We start from the raw sequence: 20,971 nt of genomic DNA on the forward strand, positions 1-20,971 counted from the left end.
TGGGTTTATTAGAATAAAAACTTAATTTTGTACTCAATACATCTAATTGAAATAGTTGGAAAGCCGATTTGAACATTGTCTATTTTATTTTTTTATTTGTTACATAATACGAGTAAACCTATATGCGTGTATATATTATGAAAATTTTATTTAAATGCTTAAATTTATTTTTTTTAATTGATATTTTATATTAATATGATATAAAATATAAAATACTAATACAAAATATTATTATAAATATTTAAGTTAAATATTTAAATAGCATTTAGTTATATAGCAATAACTTTCAAGGCATTTAGTTTCATGGTTCACGGGTTTTTCAGTATGGAGCCTGCTTCCATAAATTGATTTGAGAACTGACTTCAAAAGTATCTTAGCAGAGGTCTTGGGGGATTTCAACCTCGTCACTTCATTGTCTTGTAAGCTATATTCTCGAGACTCGAGGCCTATCCAAAGCTTCAACGCTCGATGTCTATTCATTGAGACGACATGTAATGGTCGGTCTCAACTTGACAAGGGAAAATCTTAGCCTGACTAGGAGAAATTCTAGTCTGATAAAGGAAAATCCCAATCAGACCATGGAATCCTAGCCTGACCAGCTCTATTGTTCCACTGTCTTGCAAGCTACATTCCATAGATCCGAGACCAAGAATACCCAAGTCCTAAGCTTCCACTCCCGAGGTCCACTTGTCGAAGCGACGCGTGGTGGGTAGTCTCACATATCATCATCAGTACAAGTTTCACATCATACAAACAAATCAAACTCAACATTCAGTAAAGAATATGGCTATCATTGGTCGGGACTTTGTGTGTTCAAGAGAATGATTTCGTGTAGCAAATCGTGTGTTCAGAAAAGACACTTAGGGTGTGTTTGATAGGCATGAAAAATGAGGGTGGAATTCGAATTCCATCTTAGTTCAAAAAGTGTAAATTTTCCTTGAAATCAAGGAATTGGAATTCCTAGGGGTTGGAGTGAGAATTGAAATTCTATGGAATTAGAATTCCATCCTTATTTTCCACCTCTATCAAACGCACCCTTAGAAATATCAAACACCTAGAAATTTCCTCTATCTAACTTGGAATTTCGTCCGAAGAGACCACTTAGATACCTAATATCATATTAAATATCTTTTATAATAGGATTATGCTAATTTCAAGATATATTTTAGAAATTTATTTGTATAATAGTGTGTTTATTTTGTTTCAAAAAATCAACAAGTCACCTAGAGATTAACTCTTTTTTATTTATTAAAAATAACAATATTATCAAATTTTGTATGTCATTGTTTGAGTGTTTATTTTAATTAATAAAGACATTTTATAAGTTTATATACTTCATTTTTTTAGCTAAGAGTTATAAATCCATTAGATTGATTCATATAAATCTTCATTTAAAAATGCTATTTTTATATCTATTTGATGAATTTTTAACTTATAAATAGAAACAATTATAACTAGCATTCTTTTAAATATTTTATGAATTACTGATGAGAATGTATTAAATCCTTTAACAACAAGTGTAGTTTTAAATTTATCTATGGTTGCATTTGGTCTTAATTTTTTCTTAAAAATTCATTTACAGCCAATGATTTTACAATCAGGGGTAAATCAATTAAAACCCATTTATTATTCCTCATTAAGGAATTTATTTCGTCGTCTATTACTTTTTTACCAAACAAACATCTACTGATTTCATAATATCATTATAAGTTATTGGATTATTTTCTACTAGAAAAATTTTCAAAATAAAAAACAAAACTTTTTTCAATTTTTCTTCTTTTGCTCCTTCCCAAATTAGAATCATCATCTTTATTAGATTTAGAATTTGATGTTTCATTTATAGAAGAATTGGAATTAAAGCCTATTGAAGTATTTATTTTTTTTAAAGAAAAAATATTATCATAAAAAAAAACATCATTGGCCTCAATAATTATGTTTGTGTAAATATCATTATAATTAGATTTAATAACTAAAAATCTATTGGTGCTACTAGGGAATATCTAACAAAAATGCAATTAATAGTTTTAAGACCAAGTTTTCGCTTTTTATATACAAGAATGCAAACTTTTGCTAAGTGTTATAATATAATGTATAATAAATTAATACATAAATATTATAGGAGTGACACAAATGAATGTGTAAATGATATTTTTATTAAAATACTGATATAAGGTTATATTATTAATATAAGATATCAATATAGTATTTTTAATATAATCTGTAATAAAAGTTAATAATTATATTATGTCTATATCTATGCTTCTATGTTATGATGCACAAAAATATTTTGGGGTGTCATTTCGAAATTTTTAAAATATTTCTTATAGTAAAATGCTTAGAAATATAAAAAAAAATAATATTTTTACATTGTTTCTGTAATTTTAGAAATATTTTTGAGATTATTTTGTAATATTAAATAAATATCAAAAATATATTTTTAATTTCAAAACGCGTTTTATCCTCGGAAAGGTTATAGATGAAAAAAAGGGGTAAGCCCTCCGTGTGTGATATCTATGCTTCTACCTTTTTAATTTCCTTCTTTGATAATTTCAATTTTGCCATTTTCATTTGAAAAATTCTACAGACAACAACTTCTTTTCTCTCCAGAGCAACATTCTATTCTAGCTATTCCTAGTCACGCTCAATTACTCTTTGCAATTATTATTATTTTTTTCAAAATATCCTCTCATACAGCCATCCCATAATAACTTTTTCCATCAAACCCTAACAGCTCAATCGGAGAAGGTAAAATTAGATTTTTCACAAAAGGCAACAAATCGAAAAACATAAGACAAAATTGAAGAACAGAACAAAAAAAGGCAAAATCGAACGAGTGACCATAGTGAGACTCACATAGAGAAGACAACGACAACTCAAATGGGCCTTCGCTGGTCTCGACAAATGCAATCGCCCATCATGACGGTAAAATCAAACGAAAAGAAGGAAAAATGCCGACAGCCGCCCATCATGCTGGAAAACAATGCTCCCAAAACCCCAGGGTTCGAGTGCGTGCAATGTTCCTGAACCCCAAGATTCAGGTATCCTACAATCCACTTGATACTAGAAAACCAATTTGAACATTAGTTCTAAACCCTAGGGTTCGGTTGCTTTGAATTTTTATTTAAAAAATTTCCTACTGTAAGATATTTTACTGTCAACTTATTTTATTTCAAAGTGTAGAAATGGCATTCCTATGAAGGAATCATTTTGTGGTTTTTCTTAAATCAAAATAGAAGCACCTAGGAATTAATTTACTAGAATTAATTCACTTTTGATAAATAATGAATCTATAACATTACTCACAAAAATTCAATATTGAAAAAGAAAAAAGAAAAACACAAACTCACAAAAAACTCCGAAGAGTTCGGGAGAAATGCATTTTCTTGAAAGGTTTGGAAGAATGCATTTTTCTCCTGAACTCTAAGAGGAGAAAACAAAACTTTCGAACTCTAGAATTCGAGAGGTTTGTTTTTTTCCAAATCCTGAAGTTAGAGAAGTATTGAATTTTCTGATTTTTAAAGTGTAGGAAGATAGAGTGATATAAGATAGTTGCATATTTAGAAGGATAAAAATGGGTGTTGCTTTTAGATTGTTTTTGTCATATTCAATTTTAGTAGAAAGTGATTATAGAGGCCCCCACGACATGGCACAAGCGATAAACTTCTCAAGTTTCGTTGGAAGTGGTAGGGATTCGACTTTTGCTGGAAGCAGAAATGTCTCATTTGGTAAAGACTAATCGCGTGTCCGTTTAGGAGTATATAAGTTTATAATCGCATTCGATTTATCTCAAGGCTAGAGTACGTAGGAAGGAAGATCGGTCTTTTCCAGAATTAGGCGAGCGAAATTTGGACCCTTGTTAGTAATTCGCTTAGTTATTCGCGTATAATACACAAATTATTTCATATTTTTACTAAAAGTATTATATTTGCATATTTTTCAAATATTTGAATTAATATACAAATTAATACACTAAAAAGTATAAAAAAAATTTGGCTGAAAAATTCGTGGAGGTGCAACTAACGACAGCGGCAAGATCTGAGTTGGGGAGGCGACGAGAAAATGAGGAGGAAGATGCAGCAGCGGTCGGCGAGGTGGAGAGAGAGCCTGTGGCCAGAGGCGAGGCGACAATTGCTAGCTAGAATTGAGAATAATAATAACAGGCGGGCATGGTGCGGGCTACGTGACAAGGGAATGGGAGAGAGAAGAGAGAGGAAGAGTTGCTGGAGTCACTAGCTCACTGCTCTTGTTGCCTATTTTGTTGTAAGGAGTAAGGAGGTGTTAGAAGATAGATAAAGGAAGTAGAAGTGTAGGAGGATGACATGGAGAAGAAGAGTGAAGGTAGTAAAGGCAGACACGAGCAGAGGAAGGGAGAAAGAGGAGAGAAAGGAAAAAAGTTATTTTTGGAGAAGATGATGGTTTCTTGGGGAGAGTGAGGGTATTTTTTGAAGAAAGATGTTAATTATTGTATATATATGTAATGTACATATATATTATTTAATTATAAAATATTATATTTGTAAAATATATTATATATATTTTATATGTAAATTAAAATATATATTTGACACGGTACCTATATATAATATGTTAAATTTTTTTTGTCTAATTTATTCAATTAAAATGTATTAAACATGAATTAATTCTATTTCAAAAAAATTTCATATGACGAATATTTGACCGAATTTTTGATTGTATTTAAAATATATTAAATCGGATAATACTCGTACTTTTACCATTTTAAATTTTTTAATATCCCAAATTGCTAACTGGACACTTAGGTCATAAAAAAAGAAAAGTGATTATAAAGAATAAAATAAGTTGGTGCAAGTAGAATTTTGGGAAATTCTATTTGAAATCATAAATTTTGCTCTCCGCAACCCATTTTTAATATTCCTAAAATACCCTAAGATGAAATCTCATATTTACCCTTCATTTAAATCATTTACGATCAACCACCTACCATTATTCTTTCAAGCGCGTGCACGCACTTTCTCACCTACCATCGTCATAGCCACTTTACTTACCACACCTGAACACTTTTACTCACTTACACCGCGCAACCATTATTATTCAACATCGAGCATTGCACAACAACTATTATTCAACACCGAAGATTACTAAGCCCACTTCTACTCATCATAGGCAAGTTAAGCATGGAAGATTATTATAGACAAATGTTTACGGAGTTTTATAAAGAAGATAACTATTCATGTTCCGGCGAGAAACAAGATGATGAAATCCATGAAGTATTTGAAAATTTGTTGTATTTCTAAATTTGTTTATCATCAACATGTGAGAACCAGAAGCTGGGACACTTGGAGTGTCGACCAGAGAAAGATCCCCCTGAATCCTCGAATTCGGGGGAATCAATGTGCCCAGAATCCTTGGATTCAGGGGAGTTGATACCTCCCAAATTGAAGGATTCGAGGACTCCTTGAGTATCTGAATCGAAGGATTCGGGAACTCGAGGATGCCCTGAATCCTTCGGTTAAGGGGAGTCAAGTAGCCTTGAATCCAACGATTCGAGATATTTCATTACTTCAAATTATTTATATTTTTTATTTACATAATTTTTGTTCGTTTCAATCGTCCATTGAACCGTTTACTAACAATCAGGTATCATATATTATTAAACTTTCATTTAATTATTATTAGAACAATGTTTTCAAATTGTTGATGTTTTTTATTTACATATTTTTTTTTTATTTTAATAGTCATTTGATACTATTGAATCATTTACTACCAATGAGATATCATACATTTTGCGTAACGTAAATTATTAATATTTCTAAAACACACAAATTATTAATATTTCTAAAACACAAATTCTCATTATTTGTGTAACATAACATATCTCCACAATTACACTAAACAGACACAAATTATTAATATTTTTCAAAAACAAATTCTCATAGGCTGTATTATTTAGTATTAATTAAAAAAATTAAGATAATACACTATTTACATTTAACATTAATTAAAAAAATAATAACATAGCGGTTCCCTGAACCCTGCGATTCGAGGAACCCCTAATCCCCCGAACAACGAGATTCGGGGGGTTAAGGGTTACTCGAACCTCGTTGTTAGGTAAGTGGTTCCTCGAACCCCGCGATTCGGGGAACCCCTCACCCCCTGAAGAACGAGTTTCGGGGGGTTTGGGGTTCCTCGAACCCTGGGGTTCCCCGAACCCCTAACTGCCCGAATCCCGAGGTTCGATGGCAATCACTGCCTTCGAACATCGCGATTCAAAGGTATTCATCCCAGCTGTTGTTAGAGCCGTTCGATACACATGTTGTCAGAGTTGTTCGATGTCTCTGGATGCTGATGATCGAACGCAAATCGTAGGGTTCGAGGACTTTAAAAGCACCCCGAATCCATGAATTCGAGAAAAATCAATTCTCCCGAACTCACGAGTTTGGGAAAAACCATTTTTCCCGAATCCATGAGTTCGGGAGAATCTAATTCTCCCAACTATATACTATTATATTATATGTACATTATTATATGTATATAATATACTATTATATATATACTGTTATAGACATATATATTATAATTATATACATATTATAACTATATATAATGATTTTATATATAAATTATTCCAAATGAAAGAGTTTGGCATGTGGGAATTGTAAATGGTCAAACCCAATCAATCAAATGCAGCAACATTTTATGAGAATAACTTCATATTACATACATATATGTAGCAATATTATATTACATACATATATATGTGGATTTGAAAAAAATTATTTTTCCCGAATCCATAGGTTCGAGAGAATTATATTTTCTCGAAGTTATGGATTCGAGTTGTAAGACCCGCTTCCAAATATTCCCATTTAACATAGGATATTCGAAAAAATGTCATTACAGAGATGATACAGAACAAAACTGAACTCAATTAATAACTCATTTCATTTCTAGCAGCGGAATTTAAATTAAGTTTCAATTACATTTTCAGAATCTCATAACCCTAGGCTCGATGACCATACAAAATAATAAGAGGCTCAAATGCCAATAAACATAATAGATTCTCATCACTATAAAACCTCACCAAATCACTAATTAGGATATTTGAAGTTAGGACGGGTCTCCGTACACCACTATCTCTGGACTGCAATCCTATTGGACTTGTCCCCAATAACAGTCTTTCCTTTACCTGGAATGGCAAAGAAGATCAAGTGAGTCACAAGGCTCAGCAAGTTCGAGAAACAATGGACAATATATAAGATCCAAGAATATGATGACACCAAGAAGAGTAATCAAGGACTCCACAATTATATACAAGATTCATAATTCATGAATTTATCAATTCAACTTAATATATCATGTCACCATGTATCACTATGCAAATGTGCATAAAATTTCAATATCATTATCAATTCTCACAGGCTCGCAAGCCATCAATCAATACATGCAAAAGTGCATCATTTCATTATCAATATTAATTTTTCTAGCTCTCAAGCCATAAATTGATGCATGCAAAAGTGCATAAGTTCCATAAAATCTCATAAATAAATATGGAGTCAACATGTCGAGCTATGGCCACCTCGTCCCGCGCCAGGTGCTCTAAGGTACCTTTTCTCCCTCTATGCAAAATAATAGGTGCGCAAAACATATATATATGTAACATGTACATGTATGCATCATGTATGCATTTGACAACCACATGTATTTCAAGTCTTGTTTCCACGACATTCATACTTTCAACATCACTTACCCATACTGGGTATTTTTCCATCATCAGATAAATTCAACATATCTTACTTCATAACGTTTTCCACGTTTAAGATGTAAATTATAACCTAGAAATAATTTTGGGAGATGCTATTTAAGGTTAAAACTTGATTCAACATTTGGGGAGTATTAGAGATTTAATATGTTATTTTTCCCTTCTTATAATTTCCTTGAATTCATTTAATCAGTTCCAGTATACAACTACTTGCATTTATGCTCATATCTCAATCATAATAAAGAATGGCAACCCAAAAAGATTTTCATCTCACAAGTTGTTGCCATACTTATATATATTTTATGTCCATCTCACAATATTGGATAGCTATTCACTCATATCAAGTATGCACACGCTACAGTAATTATTTCAAGAATTCATTAAATCAATTGATATTTTACTCTTGGAAAATAAAATAGTTTTGATAATGACTATATGGAAATCAATCTTCAAATCTATACATGAGTTTGAAGCAAAGTTATGAAAATCAATCTTTCTTGAATTCTATAGAAAGTAAGGTTGAATGTTAAGATTCAAAATTAATAACCTTTTGATAATCTCAACTTGCTTTTAAAAGAAACGAAGATAGGAAATGAAAAGTGTTCAGATTTTCCAAATGAATAGTCAACTATGGGATTATGGTCTATCGACTATGCCTATGGATAGTCAACTATGGGGTTATGGATAGTCGACTATGGTTTATGGTTTGTCGACTATGGACTATGGATAGTCAATTATGGGCTTATGGATAGTCGACTATGGGCTATGGATAGTCAACTATGCCCAAACTTCTGTCGACTATGAATTTTCTTTGCCGACTATGAAAGCGGGCTTTGAATATATAAGTGAATGCAAATGGGTTTGCTTTGAGTAGAGCATCCAGTAGATTGGGTGTGGGTAATTATATGTACATATATATATGTGTGTGTGTGTGTGTGGGCTTCCAAATATGCACAGGGCCTTGGCATCCGAAGGTTGGCTGGGTATGCATATATGCATAGATATATATGTGGGTGAGGAGCTATCGGATCATGGGTATATATACATACCTCGAGTGGCTATTAAAATCAAATAGAGAGTATACATACGACTATCCCAACATTATAGGAGGTTGCTCGAAACAGGGGAGAGCTCCCAGACTTTCAGTTTCTCTGGCTACGGTTACGGATGTATATATATATATATAAGTGGGCGGTTCGAATGGGGTGTTGAATATATTTATATATGTATGATTCGAATGAGGCATGGGGGAAAAACACATTCGGTTATAGCTTAAAACTTATTTTCATACAGATAGATACAGAACAAGCAATGATTTTGTATCGATTCAAACCCAAATAAATGCCATTCACTGAAAGAACTTCGAGATGATTAAATCCCCTTTAGAGACATCAACTAGACCCACAACTCATTGAGAATCAAAGATCTAAGTTAGAGATGGCAAACGGGCCGGGCCGGCCCGCCACCAAGTGGCCCGCCACCAAGTGTCCCGCGGGCCAAACGGGCCAGCCCAGCCCGCCCAGATTTTTTTTTTCTGTTTGATACCATTTTTGGCGAGGGGCGAGACTGAGAGCGAGGGGCGGGGGTGACAGAGGGCTAGCGAGGATAAGTGAGGGCGACTGAGGGGCGAGGGCGGCGAGGGCGAGGGCGAGACGAGAGCGAGGGCGAGGGCGAGAATGAGGGGCGCGGGCGAGGGCGAGACAGAGGGCGAGGGCGAGATGAGGGTGAGGGCGGGGGCGACAGAGGGTGAGGGCGAGGGCGAGACAGGGGCGGAGAGGCGAGGCTGAGAGCGAGGGCGAGACAGAGGGTGAGGGTGAGGGCGAGAACGAGACAGAGGGCAAGAAGCGAGGCTGAGAGGGAGGGGCGTGGGCTGTTTGGGGAGGGGGTGTGGCCGATTAGCGGGCCAGCCTGGCCCGCCACCATTTGGCCCGCATGGCCAAGCGGGTCGGGCCTTAAATGGGCCAGCAAAATGCTAGCCCTAGCCCTGTGCCGGGCCGGGCCCCAACGAGCCAGCCCGTCGGGCTAAGCCCATTTTGCCATCTCTAATCTAAGTGTATGAAATAATATAATAGTAAACAAGGATAGCAACCAATATATATATATACATATACATATTTCTTTCACATAGAAACTCAATAGAAGATAAAGACAAGATAGATGAAGAGAAGACCTTGTATTGAAATAAAAATGGGTAAGAGAACTTGCACTGAAAATAAAATAGGAGTGCAAGAAGAACTTGCCTGATGAGATTCCTCCGTTGAAGCTCCAACAGCGAACAGACAATGGGAGAAGAAGATGAAGAATATGAACGGATGGAGAAGAAGACAAAGGACTATGAAAAAAATATTGAATAAGAAGATGCAGATGAAGAATAAGAGATGGCAGGTGAAAAAGCTGGATGTTGGCAAGTTATATGGAAGAGGAAAGCTTCGGGCGCAACAAAATCAGTAACAAATTGTTGCAAAGGTACGGGAGGATCAATGCACAGAAAAATGAGGACAAAAGGAAGAGGAAAAGGTTGCACACTCCAAGCTGTGCCCGCATTAGAAGTTGACAGATTTGTCCTAATTTAGGGCATTTTTTACAATTGACATTTATTTTTATTTTAAGTTTTCTTTTTCTTATTTCACATAATAAAACCTAACTTTCCTTTACCATTGGGCCCAAGCCCAACTCACAATTTATTAACCCACTTGATAGCCCATGAACTCCTTAACTAATTAATTGTGGCCTATTCATTTAAATTCATGATCTCATGCCCCGAATAAAGTTTCATACTAATCCAACATTATTTTTATGCTATCAAAATAGATTATCATCAAGTGTTAAAACACTTAGATCCCCATTTAAAATGCCATTACACTAACATTGAATATTAAAACACCTAGACCCAATTTAGGATCGTTACACGGGTGCTTTCAAAGCCCCAAAATCTTCGGGTGTGATGATGGGTAGTCATATTATCTCGCAAAGAGCAAGCAAATAGAATTTTCCACGAGAAAGTGAGGGACTTCAGCAAAGAGGGCGAGCGAGGCAAGCGACTCTAGCGAGATGGCAATAATCTGAAGATGGTTTGATATGAGGAGTGGTGTGAAAAGAATTTGTTGCGCATGGAGGGTGTCTTTTGAGGGATGAATATTTAGAGGGTATATTTAGAATATAGATAATTGTAAAAAGTAATCACTCTGATTGTAAATAGCAAAAACTAAAATTTTACTTATATTAGTAAAAATTATGGTTACATATAGAATTTCCCTAGAATTTTTCTTCCAATTTTGTCCCTTTCTCAATTGTCCATTTTGACCCTTGCACAGGCCCGTTAATTGCGCCTCTGAGCTGCGCCGACAAAGCCAAAGCTTTCTCCCAATTTGACATGTTATTTTTACTTTTGAAAGGGGCAATCAAATCCGTTTTTGATTTTAATAATTATTTATTTTTATATATAATATATAATATGTATATAACAATTATATAATTAATATTATACAAAAATTAATTACATATAAAGCATTTTTCTCATTTATATTATTCTACTAAAATTACCATCAACTATTAATGATAATTTAATTAATTATTTGTTGAAAATTTTATATTTTGATTTATAAAAAAAATTTAAAAATATATTTTTAGTGAATTTAATTTATTGATGATCTCTAAAATATTTTTTATATTTTTTTTTAAATTGAAGAACTTCAAATTTATATATATATATATGTCTTTCAAAATAGTCAAGTTTGTTTTTGTATTAGTTGCGCATGCTGAAAACCTTTATGAGAAATTGACTAAGTATGAAAAAGATTATTGTTATATCTAAAATAAGTATATGTTCATATTAATTAAATATTTATAAAGTTTTTGAAAGTAAAATAATCAAGTAAAATTTTTGAAAATATCTTTTTAATTTAAGTAAGCTTTTGAGTCAATCGAGTGTTGCTCAGTATTATTTTAAAAAACAATCGAGTATAGAAGTCATTCAATCGACTATCATAAAAGCCCACTCAAGTATATTCTTACAAAAGTTATATTTCTTAAAATATAATTTAGTAGGGTACTTTTTATAATCCAATATGAATTCTTCATTACTCAAATCTTTGAGAAAATCGAGTATTCTTATAGTATTGAAAACTAAGCATATTTTTCAGTCGATTATATGTTTTAGTAAAATCATTTTCAATCAGCTATCAAGATTCTCCTACTCGAGTATTTTATAAAAACTCCTTGTGTATTTCAAATTTAGTCAAGTAATAAGCTATTTTTAATTAAGTATCTTTTAGTATAAAAATTCTAAGCATCTCCTTAGAGTATAACTTTATCTTCAATCAACTAATGTATTGTTGATAATTGATTATCTATATGAGTTAGTCGAGTAAAAGTTTGATTGAATCTGACTAAGTCGCTAATCCTAAATATAATCGAGTATCAAATATGTGTACTCGAGTAGATGCTTCTATTAGTCAAGTAAGTTTAACCCAGTAGTCGAGTAAGTAATGCAAAGTTTATGTGACTTCTGAGCGAGTCAAGTAATGACTTGGTCATATTTGAGTGAAACTTCTATATAATCGATCACTTGATATGTCCAATCGAGTATGCGCTATATTAGTCGATAAGCCTTTAAGTTAGTTGAGTAACTGGTGTTGGATTTTGAAATTTATAACTGTTACTCATAGAAAAAAAAAAAAAAAAGGATAATTTTGACTATTAGAACTTTATCTCTTTATTTTATGAAGTATAAATGTATTCTCTTATAAAAGAATGATAAATATGAGTATGCATGGGGTGCTAAATGTTTTATCTGTTTAATATGTACATGATTTCTAACAAATTTAATTATTATCCGTCAAATCAAAGAAATTGTGAGTATATGCAATTATCAAGAAAAATCTCAATCCTTAAGATTCTATAAAAGGTCAAGTACAACAAGAGTTGAAGCTGTCGTTCGGAAAAGCTTGAGCCACTGATGTCTGAATAATACAAGAGCTATCTATTTCAAATCTAGACACAGCAAAGGCAAAGCTCTTTCGAGCCAATGCTCACTGCTTGAGTTATTAGTTTTTCATGCTTATTCTTTCATCACTCCAAGCAAATTATCTGGTCATAGTTTAGAAAAACAAACTGTACACTATCAGTATTATTATAACAATTTTCTTATTCATTGCTTTAAATGTTGTTTTTCATCTTCGCTTAAATTGATTCTTATAAAACATCATTTTATATTCTATACATTGTATTATCTTTTTATCTCAATCTTCATTAAACATTCTTGCATCAGTTTTCATTGAATATATATATATATATGTATGTCTTTAAATATTTTCATTTTCAGTTTTCATTACAAAGATATAAAATTCTAAATATTTGTTCTTGCAAGTAAACTTTTCAAATACACATTTTTTTTATAAGAATTGAAAGTTAATTAAATAAAATCATTTTGTTAACAATTTTACCAATTTTCTCATTCTTATCATAAAATGATATTTTTCCTTCATACATAGTTATACTATATATCAAATATATTTGAATTAACCTGCATGAAATATTTTTTAATTCATATATTTTTATATTGAATTATTGTAATATTTTTATGTCATGAAAAATATATTTTGAATTAATCATGAGATAAAATATTTTTTAATATTTTAAAAATAATCAAAATAACCAATTCACTCCTCTTGAATGATATTTCACTATTAACTGATAATTTAATCTCTATATAGAGAATATTTTTGTGCCATTTTTATTTCATAAAAAAAACTCTCCCTAATTCTCAAAGTCTCATGTCTGCCACTAACTCTCAAAAGTCTTCCTCCTGCCATTGGGTTGCACATGCAGGCCACCATCTCCCCTAATTCCCTCTCCATGCATGCCATTTCCTTCCTCGAGCAATAATATTCCTTGAATGCAATTAGACTATGTATGCGTATGATTAATTAAATAGATAATATGCATGTAATTAACTAAGTTAGAGTGGAGAAACTAATTAAGTTATATGGCTTTCTATTCGCAGTGTAACTTTTCCCGAATGAATTAATTCATATATTGCATAACGGAAATGTAATCTCAGAAATATCATACTAAATTTATAATAATTTGCAAGACCTAGAAGCATTATCTGTCAACCCAGAATTTTGCTTGAGTAGGCCATTTAGATGTCAAGAACCTATTCTTGCAGCTCGCGTAAGACTCACTTTCTCTTAGATGACTCTCTATGTCACTAAGTCTTTTAGGGAATTCCTCTTAAATCCATTTAAATTTAACCAAGAACCACAATCCTCATGCTTAAAGCATACATGTTCATCGCTGACTTCTGATAAAAATACTATAAATGGCCTATCTCTCGTCAGAAAAGATATCTCTTTTATATTTATTAATTATATATTTATTTATTACTCATTCGACGACCACTATAAGTTTCACGGATCATCATTTCTCTTCATATATTGATTTATGCATCTATGCGTGAAATTGTATATAATATTATGTTCCTTCATTTGAGTGTGACATTTATTGCAAATACTTGTACCTAAAAATTGGGGAGTTCGTATCAAATGTCGCTTGCATTATGACAATGCTCCTAGTTATACTTCCTCTATATTTTCATCTTAACTCTTGCTTAGTAGTAGCTGACTGGTAATCTTTTTGCAAGAAGAGAAGGTTTCGAAGATTGAGGAACTTTATGATGAATTGCAGCATGAAAGAGAAAGATCTGTAGCACTCCAGCAACGGTTAAATGGGATACTTAAAGATCTTGCAAATATTCATGCCTATTAGAGTTGAAGATATAATAAAAATTATGAAGGAGCTTGAATTTGAGATGGCTAGTATTAGAACTACATATACATTTATGATAGATGGGCCTTGAACATGTATCTTCCTTTGAAGGTCTAGAGAATGTCTGCCATCAACAAGAAAACTTAGCTGCCAAATGCACTGTAAGTACATGTATTATGGGGACTAACTTTATATTTCATCCCACCATTGAGTTTCTTGCCAATTCAACAGTGCAAGAACAATTTCGATGTTTTGGTTGTATGAACATATATTATAGTGTGTAATTTATGGAACTCTAGCAATTTGGAGTCTCGTGATTCCATTCACCTTAAGTAGAAGCGCATGTAAGCAAGTGATTTGACCATCATCTTACACGAGTTCATTTGATTATTTTGGGGCTCAACCATTGTGTGCTAATAATTAATCTTTGTTTTTTTTTTTTTTTTTTTTTTTGGGGGGGGGGGGCATTAATTGTTTGGATTTCATTTACATCATGTGCATAAGCAAGATGGTTCATTCATGCATGTAAAGGGGATATCAACTCCATTTAATGGCCATTCAGGGTTAGTTATATGAAGCTTTTGTCTTTGGTAGAGATAGTATACTTTATGATACCATCTAATAGTGTAATTTGTGAGCATTGTTATCTCAACAAATCTCTAAATCCACTCTCTACAACATTATCAAAAACAAAATATACACATCTTTTGAACTGAATAATCTCCTAACTAGTTAGTGAGTTCATTCTGTAACATTGCATGAATGATCTGAGAGTTTTTTATTTAGTCCTCAGTTGCAAACAAGATGGTTGTCAGTGAAAAAATCCATTTTGAGCTTCATTTACCCTTAAATTTTAGGTCACTTTCATAATTTTGGAATTCCCATAGAGCAGAGAGTTTGTAATTCAATCCTTGACGCTTGAAACCAAACTTAACAGTTGGTATATGCCCCACAATCCAATGATCTTGGCCTTTGTCTGGTAGCATTCTATTTATGAACTTTGTAGGCATCTGAAAAAAGAGAAGAGTTGTGAGTTTTCTAAGGTGACGGATCCCTGAAGGAACCTCTTGCAGTTGCTGACATGGCCCAATTAAAAGCTCTTCAAGAAAAGTCAATGCCCCTTCCTCTATTATCACTGAATGCAATCCCCTCTGAGAACTAAAATTTAGCCCCTTAAGTTTTGGAAACCATCCAGCCTTAAAAGACAGTTGCTCTCCATAACACACTTCATTGAGAGAGAGCATTAGTAGGTTAGGCAAAGCTTGAAGCTCGTGTAGTGGATCATCAACCAAACTTGACCAACGCAGATATAGATCTTGTAGATTTTGAAGTTGAGCAATCCAGCATGGCAGCTTTTTCAAACGTCCACCCAACCTGAGTTGCTCAAGAGATTCAGGTGGAGTAGAAACCAAATCCAAATCCAAAATCTCATGTTCACTTATAGCGCATAATGCCAAATGTTTAAGGTGTTTCATATTCTGAATGCCATTAAAAAGATCTTGACAATTTTTTGTTTTCAATTTGCAGATGCCCAACTTCCTAAGCTTCTGTAAATTCTTAAGCTCTTTAAATAGGTTGGTTGCATCATGATTTGCCTCCACAAGCCATAGCTTCTGCAACTCCTCTAAACAACCAATCCCTCCTCGCATCTTTACCCCTTTTATGGAATCTAAACTTAAATTCCAAGAGTCATAGTTAAGTACCAAAAGATGCCTCAACTTATAGAGCCTGTTGATTTGAGAAGGTAATTCACGCACAAGACAATATTTCAAATCCAGAGTCTGCAAGTTGTAGAGCTTCCCAATTGATTTGGGAATCACCGTCACCTTTGTATGCCTTACACTCAGGTACCTCAAATGAAATAGATTTCCCACTTCTTTATGAATTTGAACCAAATGAGCATCACTAAGATCTAGTGTTTTTAGAAGATTGAAATTTCTTGTCAGCATGCTCATCAGGCGTTTCTCTGGCAACTTAGCTTCTCGAAAAAGAAAAATTGAACGAATCCAGGATATCTTAGCCCTTTCAAGAACATTGTCCAAATTATAATCCATATGTATTGACAATCTTCGAGTAATATCATTGAAACTCGAATTCTCTGCTCCTAAAACATGACAAAAGTTCAACTCCATAGACTTTGACAGGATGATCTCTCGCACCACATCATGCACCCTGCACTTTTTAACTCTCCCATTAGGTTTCTTACTTGACACTTGAACCAAGCTTCTAAGGATGAGCTCGGTCAGGTACTCTTTTGCAACTTCTTCTAAAGTTTTGCCTCTCTGTTCTTCAATGAAGCCCTCTGCTATCCACAACCGGATCAATCTTCCACAACTAATAGAGTAATCCTCAGGTATTATGCCAAAGTACAAGAAACAGGATCTGAGGTAGTAGGGCAAATCATGGTAACTAAGCAACACAATTTTTGAGATGCTTGCAAGGGCAGGTTTCATTTGTAACTCAGAGCCTAGGCTATTGTAGAACCTCTTCCATTCTGATGCAACCTTTGTTTTGATGGACAGAATACCACTTATTGCCACAATGGCAAGTGGCAATCCTTCACATTTTTGAACTATTCGAAGAGATATGTCCTTCAATTCAGGGGGACAGCGACCTTCGAAGTCCCTTTGGAAGGCCTTCCTGCAGAAGAGGTCCCAAGCCTTCTCTTCGGGCAGGGGCTGAAGCCAGTGGATATGATCCCATGGCGATTCTTTGCAGAAAACCGCAACCTCCTCACTGCGGGTGGTGATGATTACCCTGCCGCCTTTCCCATTTCTGGACAAAGCATGTTTGATGAATTCCCAAAAGCTTGTTGTCCATACATCATCAAAGACAATTAGATACCTGTTGTGAGTTAGAAATTCCCTCAGCTTGTGAAGGAGTGAATTCTGGCCCATAACATCAATTTCTGGAGGTGTAGTAGACTCCCTTAATTCGGATTGGTAAAACTGTTTCAGCATTGTTCCGAGTATCTCCTCCCACTTGTATGATCTAGAGACAGGGACCCAAGCACAGCAATCAAAGTGTCCGGCCACGGTTTGCTTTCCATAGACCTTGCTAGCAAGGGTGGTCTTGCCCACTCCAGGCATCCCCACTACCGAAATCACCACTCTCTTCGACTCTTTGGATATCAATTGCCCGGTCAATGCATCTCTGCTGGATTCAATTCCCACGAGTTCATCTTCCTCGACGAAGAGGGAAGCCACTCGAGGATCATGCCACGGCCGTTCAATTCTCTTGCTCCCTGATCCCTGCATCACACTGAATCCATACCTGTCAGCCCTCTCCTTGATCTCACCAATAGTCTGTTTGATGTCTTGAATCTGAGAGGCTATGTTTACTCTGCGGAATAAACTGCCGAAACCACGCCTTCTTCCTCGATCAAGCAAGTATTCATCGATCACATCCTCGATTCGGTACGCCACTTCTCGGACCTGCTTCACCCAAATCATGGCGATTTCATCTCCGGTTTCTGCCCTAAGATCGACGTCTTTTAGGAAAGACTTTATGCTCTCCAATTCAGCTTTGATGGTCGCAACATCTCGGCGGACATTGCTCAAAAGCTTCACTTCATTGATTATCAGTGGTGCCAAAGTCAGGATGACGGAGTCTACCACGCAGTACGCCATTACTCTGGAGAAATCTAGTTATTCTTTCTTCTCCTCAATTAAGCTATGGCGTAGCTGAATCGACCTACTTTCCTTGACATGTGAAAGTAGGTCTTTCCTTGACTTCTCAAAGTAAAGCGCAGACCCCAAGCGGTGACTGCAGGCTTGAGAGTTGAATGCAGTCGTAGTCATTACTAGTCGGCACGCCGCCTGCTTTCCTTGACTTGACGGAGTCTCCTCCTCTCTCTTTCCCGTGTTTGAATGGAAATCAATCTCCTGGTAGTGGCTGAATTTGACGAATCGCAGCTCACTTTATTTTTTTGTATTTTCTGAAAGCTCGGTAGACTTTCTCGTCCCAAAATTGAACTCTTCGGTTCGATATGTTTCTCATTCTTGTAATTGTAGTTATAATAATACTGCTATTGCATATATATATATATATAGGTTTGTCAGATTCACTTGACTTGATGGTTGCTGACTGAGTGCATACTTTACTAGATAAGCTACTTAATGGGAGAAACTTGTCCATTTAAGATCAATTGGGGAGAATTCACATTTATGGTTGATTTCTAAAAAACTTGTCTATTTATATTTACATTAAATTTTTGCATCAGAATGTGACGCCATTTATGGGAGAATTCACATTTATGGGTTAAAATATTTGCATCTCCATCTCTGTGTATAACATTAAATTTGACGCCATTTTAGTATTAACAGTAGTTTACATCAAATTTTTGTTGACTCCTCGACACAAAATTAGTGTAAAAGACATCTTTAAAGAATATTTTATAAAAAAATTATTTAATTAATATTAATTATTTTATTTAACTTAAAATATTATTATTAAAATAATTAGTCACATTTTATAAAAAAATTAATAATTACTCATAATTTTTTAAAATTTTTTACAAAATATTTTATTCTAATTAATTTTCCAACTAATTTTTTAATTAATTATTTTCACCTACCTTTTATCAAACTAATTTTTTATCCATCTCATTTTTTCAACTAATATTTTAAATCAAACTAACTATTTTTCCCATAAATATTTTTTCACCTAATATTTCAACTAATTTTGTAACGACCCATTATTGGGTTTAGAATTTTAGAATGATATATTAACTTATTTTAGTTATTATATAAGTTGAGCAAATTTGATTCTTAATGTTGAAATAGATCTATGGGCTTGTATATATGGGTTTAAATTAAATGGATGGGATAATGAGTTGGGCTTCAATTTATTTAAGACAAATGGGCTAAGAGTTGGGCTTGGGCCTTTAAGGAAATAGAAGATGGGCCATTTATTTGGGCTTAAGCCCAAAAAAAAAAAAAAAAAAAACATCCACCATCTACGCATCATTACTTCCCAACCCCCATTTCTTTTTCTTCTTTCACCTTTTCTTTCACTTCTTCTTTATTGTTTTTCACTCCCTCTTTTACTTCTCCTTTCTTCTTTCACTCCTCCTTTTACTTCTTCTTTTTCCTTTTACTCCTACTTTCTTCTTTCACTTCTTTTTTTACACCTTCTTTTTCTTTCTCTTTATCTCCTTTTCTTCTTCTCCCTCCCGACTTCTTCTTCTTCTTCTTATTCTATTCTTCTTCTTCTTCTTCTTCTTCTTCTTCTTCCTCATCTAATACGCATTCTTTTTCTTCTCTACTGCTTCTATTCTGTTAAATTTTCTGTGGCAATTGGAGCTTCTGTGCGAGTGCTTCATCTTGATTTATTCATCCTCAGGCAAGTATCCTTTCTTCTTCTTCTTTTATTTTTCTCCCCTTCCATGTGTAGCATCTCTATTAAATTTTTTCTATCTACATAGTATAAAATTCCTAAATATTGTGAGTCTATTTGATGTCTCAAAAGGGATTTGATTCACCCCAATATTATTCTGTGAATGGCATTTTTCACCTCCATTATGATGGGAGTTTGTTCACCTTCATTGCTCATTGTAGTGTATTTATTGGTATATCTTATATGTGAATGATGTCTGGATAATTAATGTCTATACCCGAATGTTCCATGAAATTGTGGAAAAATATCAAGTTAATGTGTGAAAAAATTCGGATGCTACAGTACCATATAGTACCTATACAGTATCTCAATACAGTACCTATACAGTATCTCAATATAGTACCTATACAGTATCTTGATACAGTACCTATACAGTATCTCAATACAGTACCATACAGTACCTATATAGTATCTCAATACAGTATCTCGATACAGTACCATACAGTACCTATACAGTATCTCGATACAGTACGATACAGTACCTATACAGTATCTCGATACAGTACCATACAGTACCTCGCTATAGTATGATACCGTATTCGTACAGTATACATACAGTATCTTGCTACAGTACCATACCGTATCCGTATAGTACCCCGCTACAGTACCCATCCGAAAATTTTTATTAATATTAATTAAACATTTACTTAATGTATTAGAGCGATTGTATGGTGGAAAAATAACAATTTTTGTCATAACATTCTTCAATGGTATTAAATGTATATTGAGAACGAGAATTTAAATTTTACATTGCTAGTAAATGCATACATGATGCATACATGTACATGATGCTCATATATATATGTTCTTAGCGCACTTATTATTTTGCGCGGAAATAAAGGGTACCCTAGGAGCGCCTGACGCGGGACGAGGTGGCCATAGCCCGGCAGGTTGTGCTCGATACGTTATGTGTTGATTTACTGATATGATGATTAACGCATATTTTGCATCGTGGCTTATGAGCCTATGGGATTTATACTTATGATGTATGCACTTGTATGATTATACATGAACAAAAATTTGAAATTTATAATTCTATGAGATATGATTTCCGACTCATATAATTGAATA

General features: G+C 33.9%; 1 protein-coding gene across 4 annotated transcripts in view; it reads right to left on the minus strand.

Annotated features, from left to right (window-relative positions):
• The window catches only part of LOC127810801 (disease resistance protein RPM1-like), a 64,008-nt gene that overhangs the window by 6,238 nt on the left and 36,799 nt on the right, over window positions 1-20,971 (minus strand). The window contains exon 3 of one of the 4 annotated variants that reach the window (XM_052350356.1): window positions 15,010-16,890. The exons of 1 other annotated variant lie outside the window; for it this stretch is intronic. In XM_052350356.1, the coding sequence (XP_052206316.1) occupies window positions 15,340-16,890 (1,551 nt within the window). In that variant the 3' untranslated portion in view covers window positions 15,010-15,339. Of the gene's footprint in view, window positions 1-15,009; window positions 17,348-20,971 lie in introns of those variants that run through there. 2 more of the 4 variants (XM_052350355.1, XM_052350354.1) reach the window with 2 other exon arrangements.

Source organism: Diospyros lotus, chromosome 10, assembly GCF_014633365.1.
Source record: "Diospyros lotus cultivar Yz01 chromosome 10, ASM1463336v1, whole genome shotgun sequence".
NCBI lineage: Eukaryota > Viridiplantae > Streptophyta > Magnoliopsida > Ericales > Ebenaceae > Diospyros > Diospyros lotus.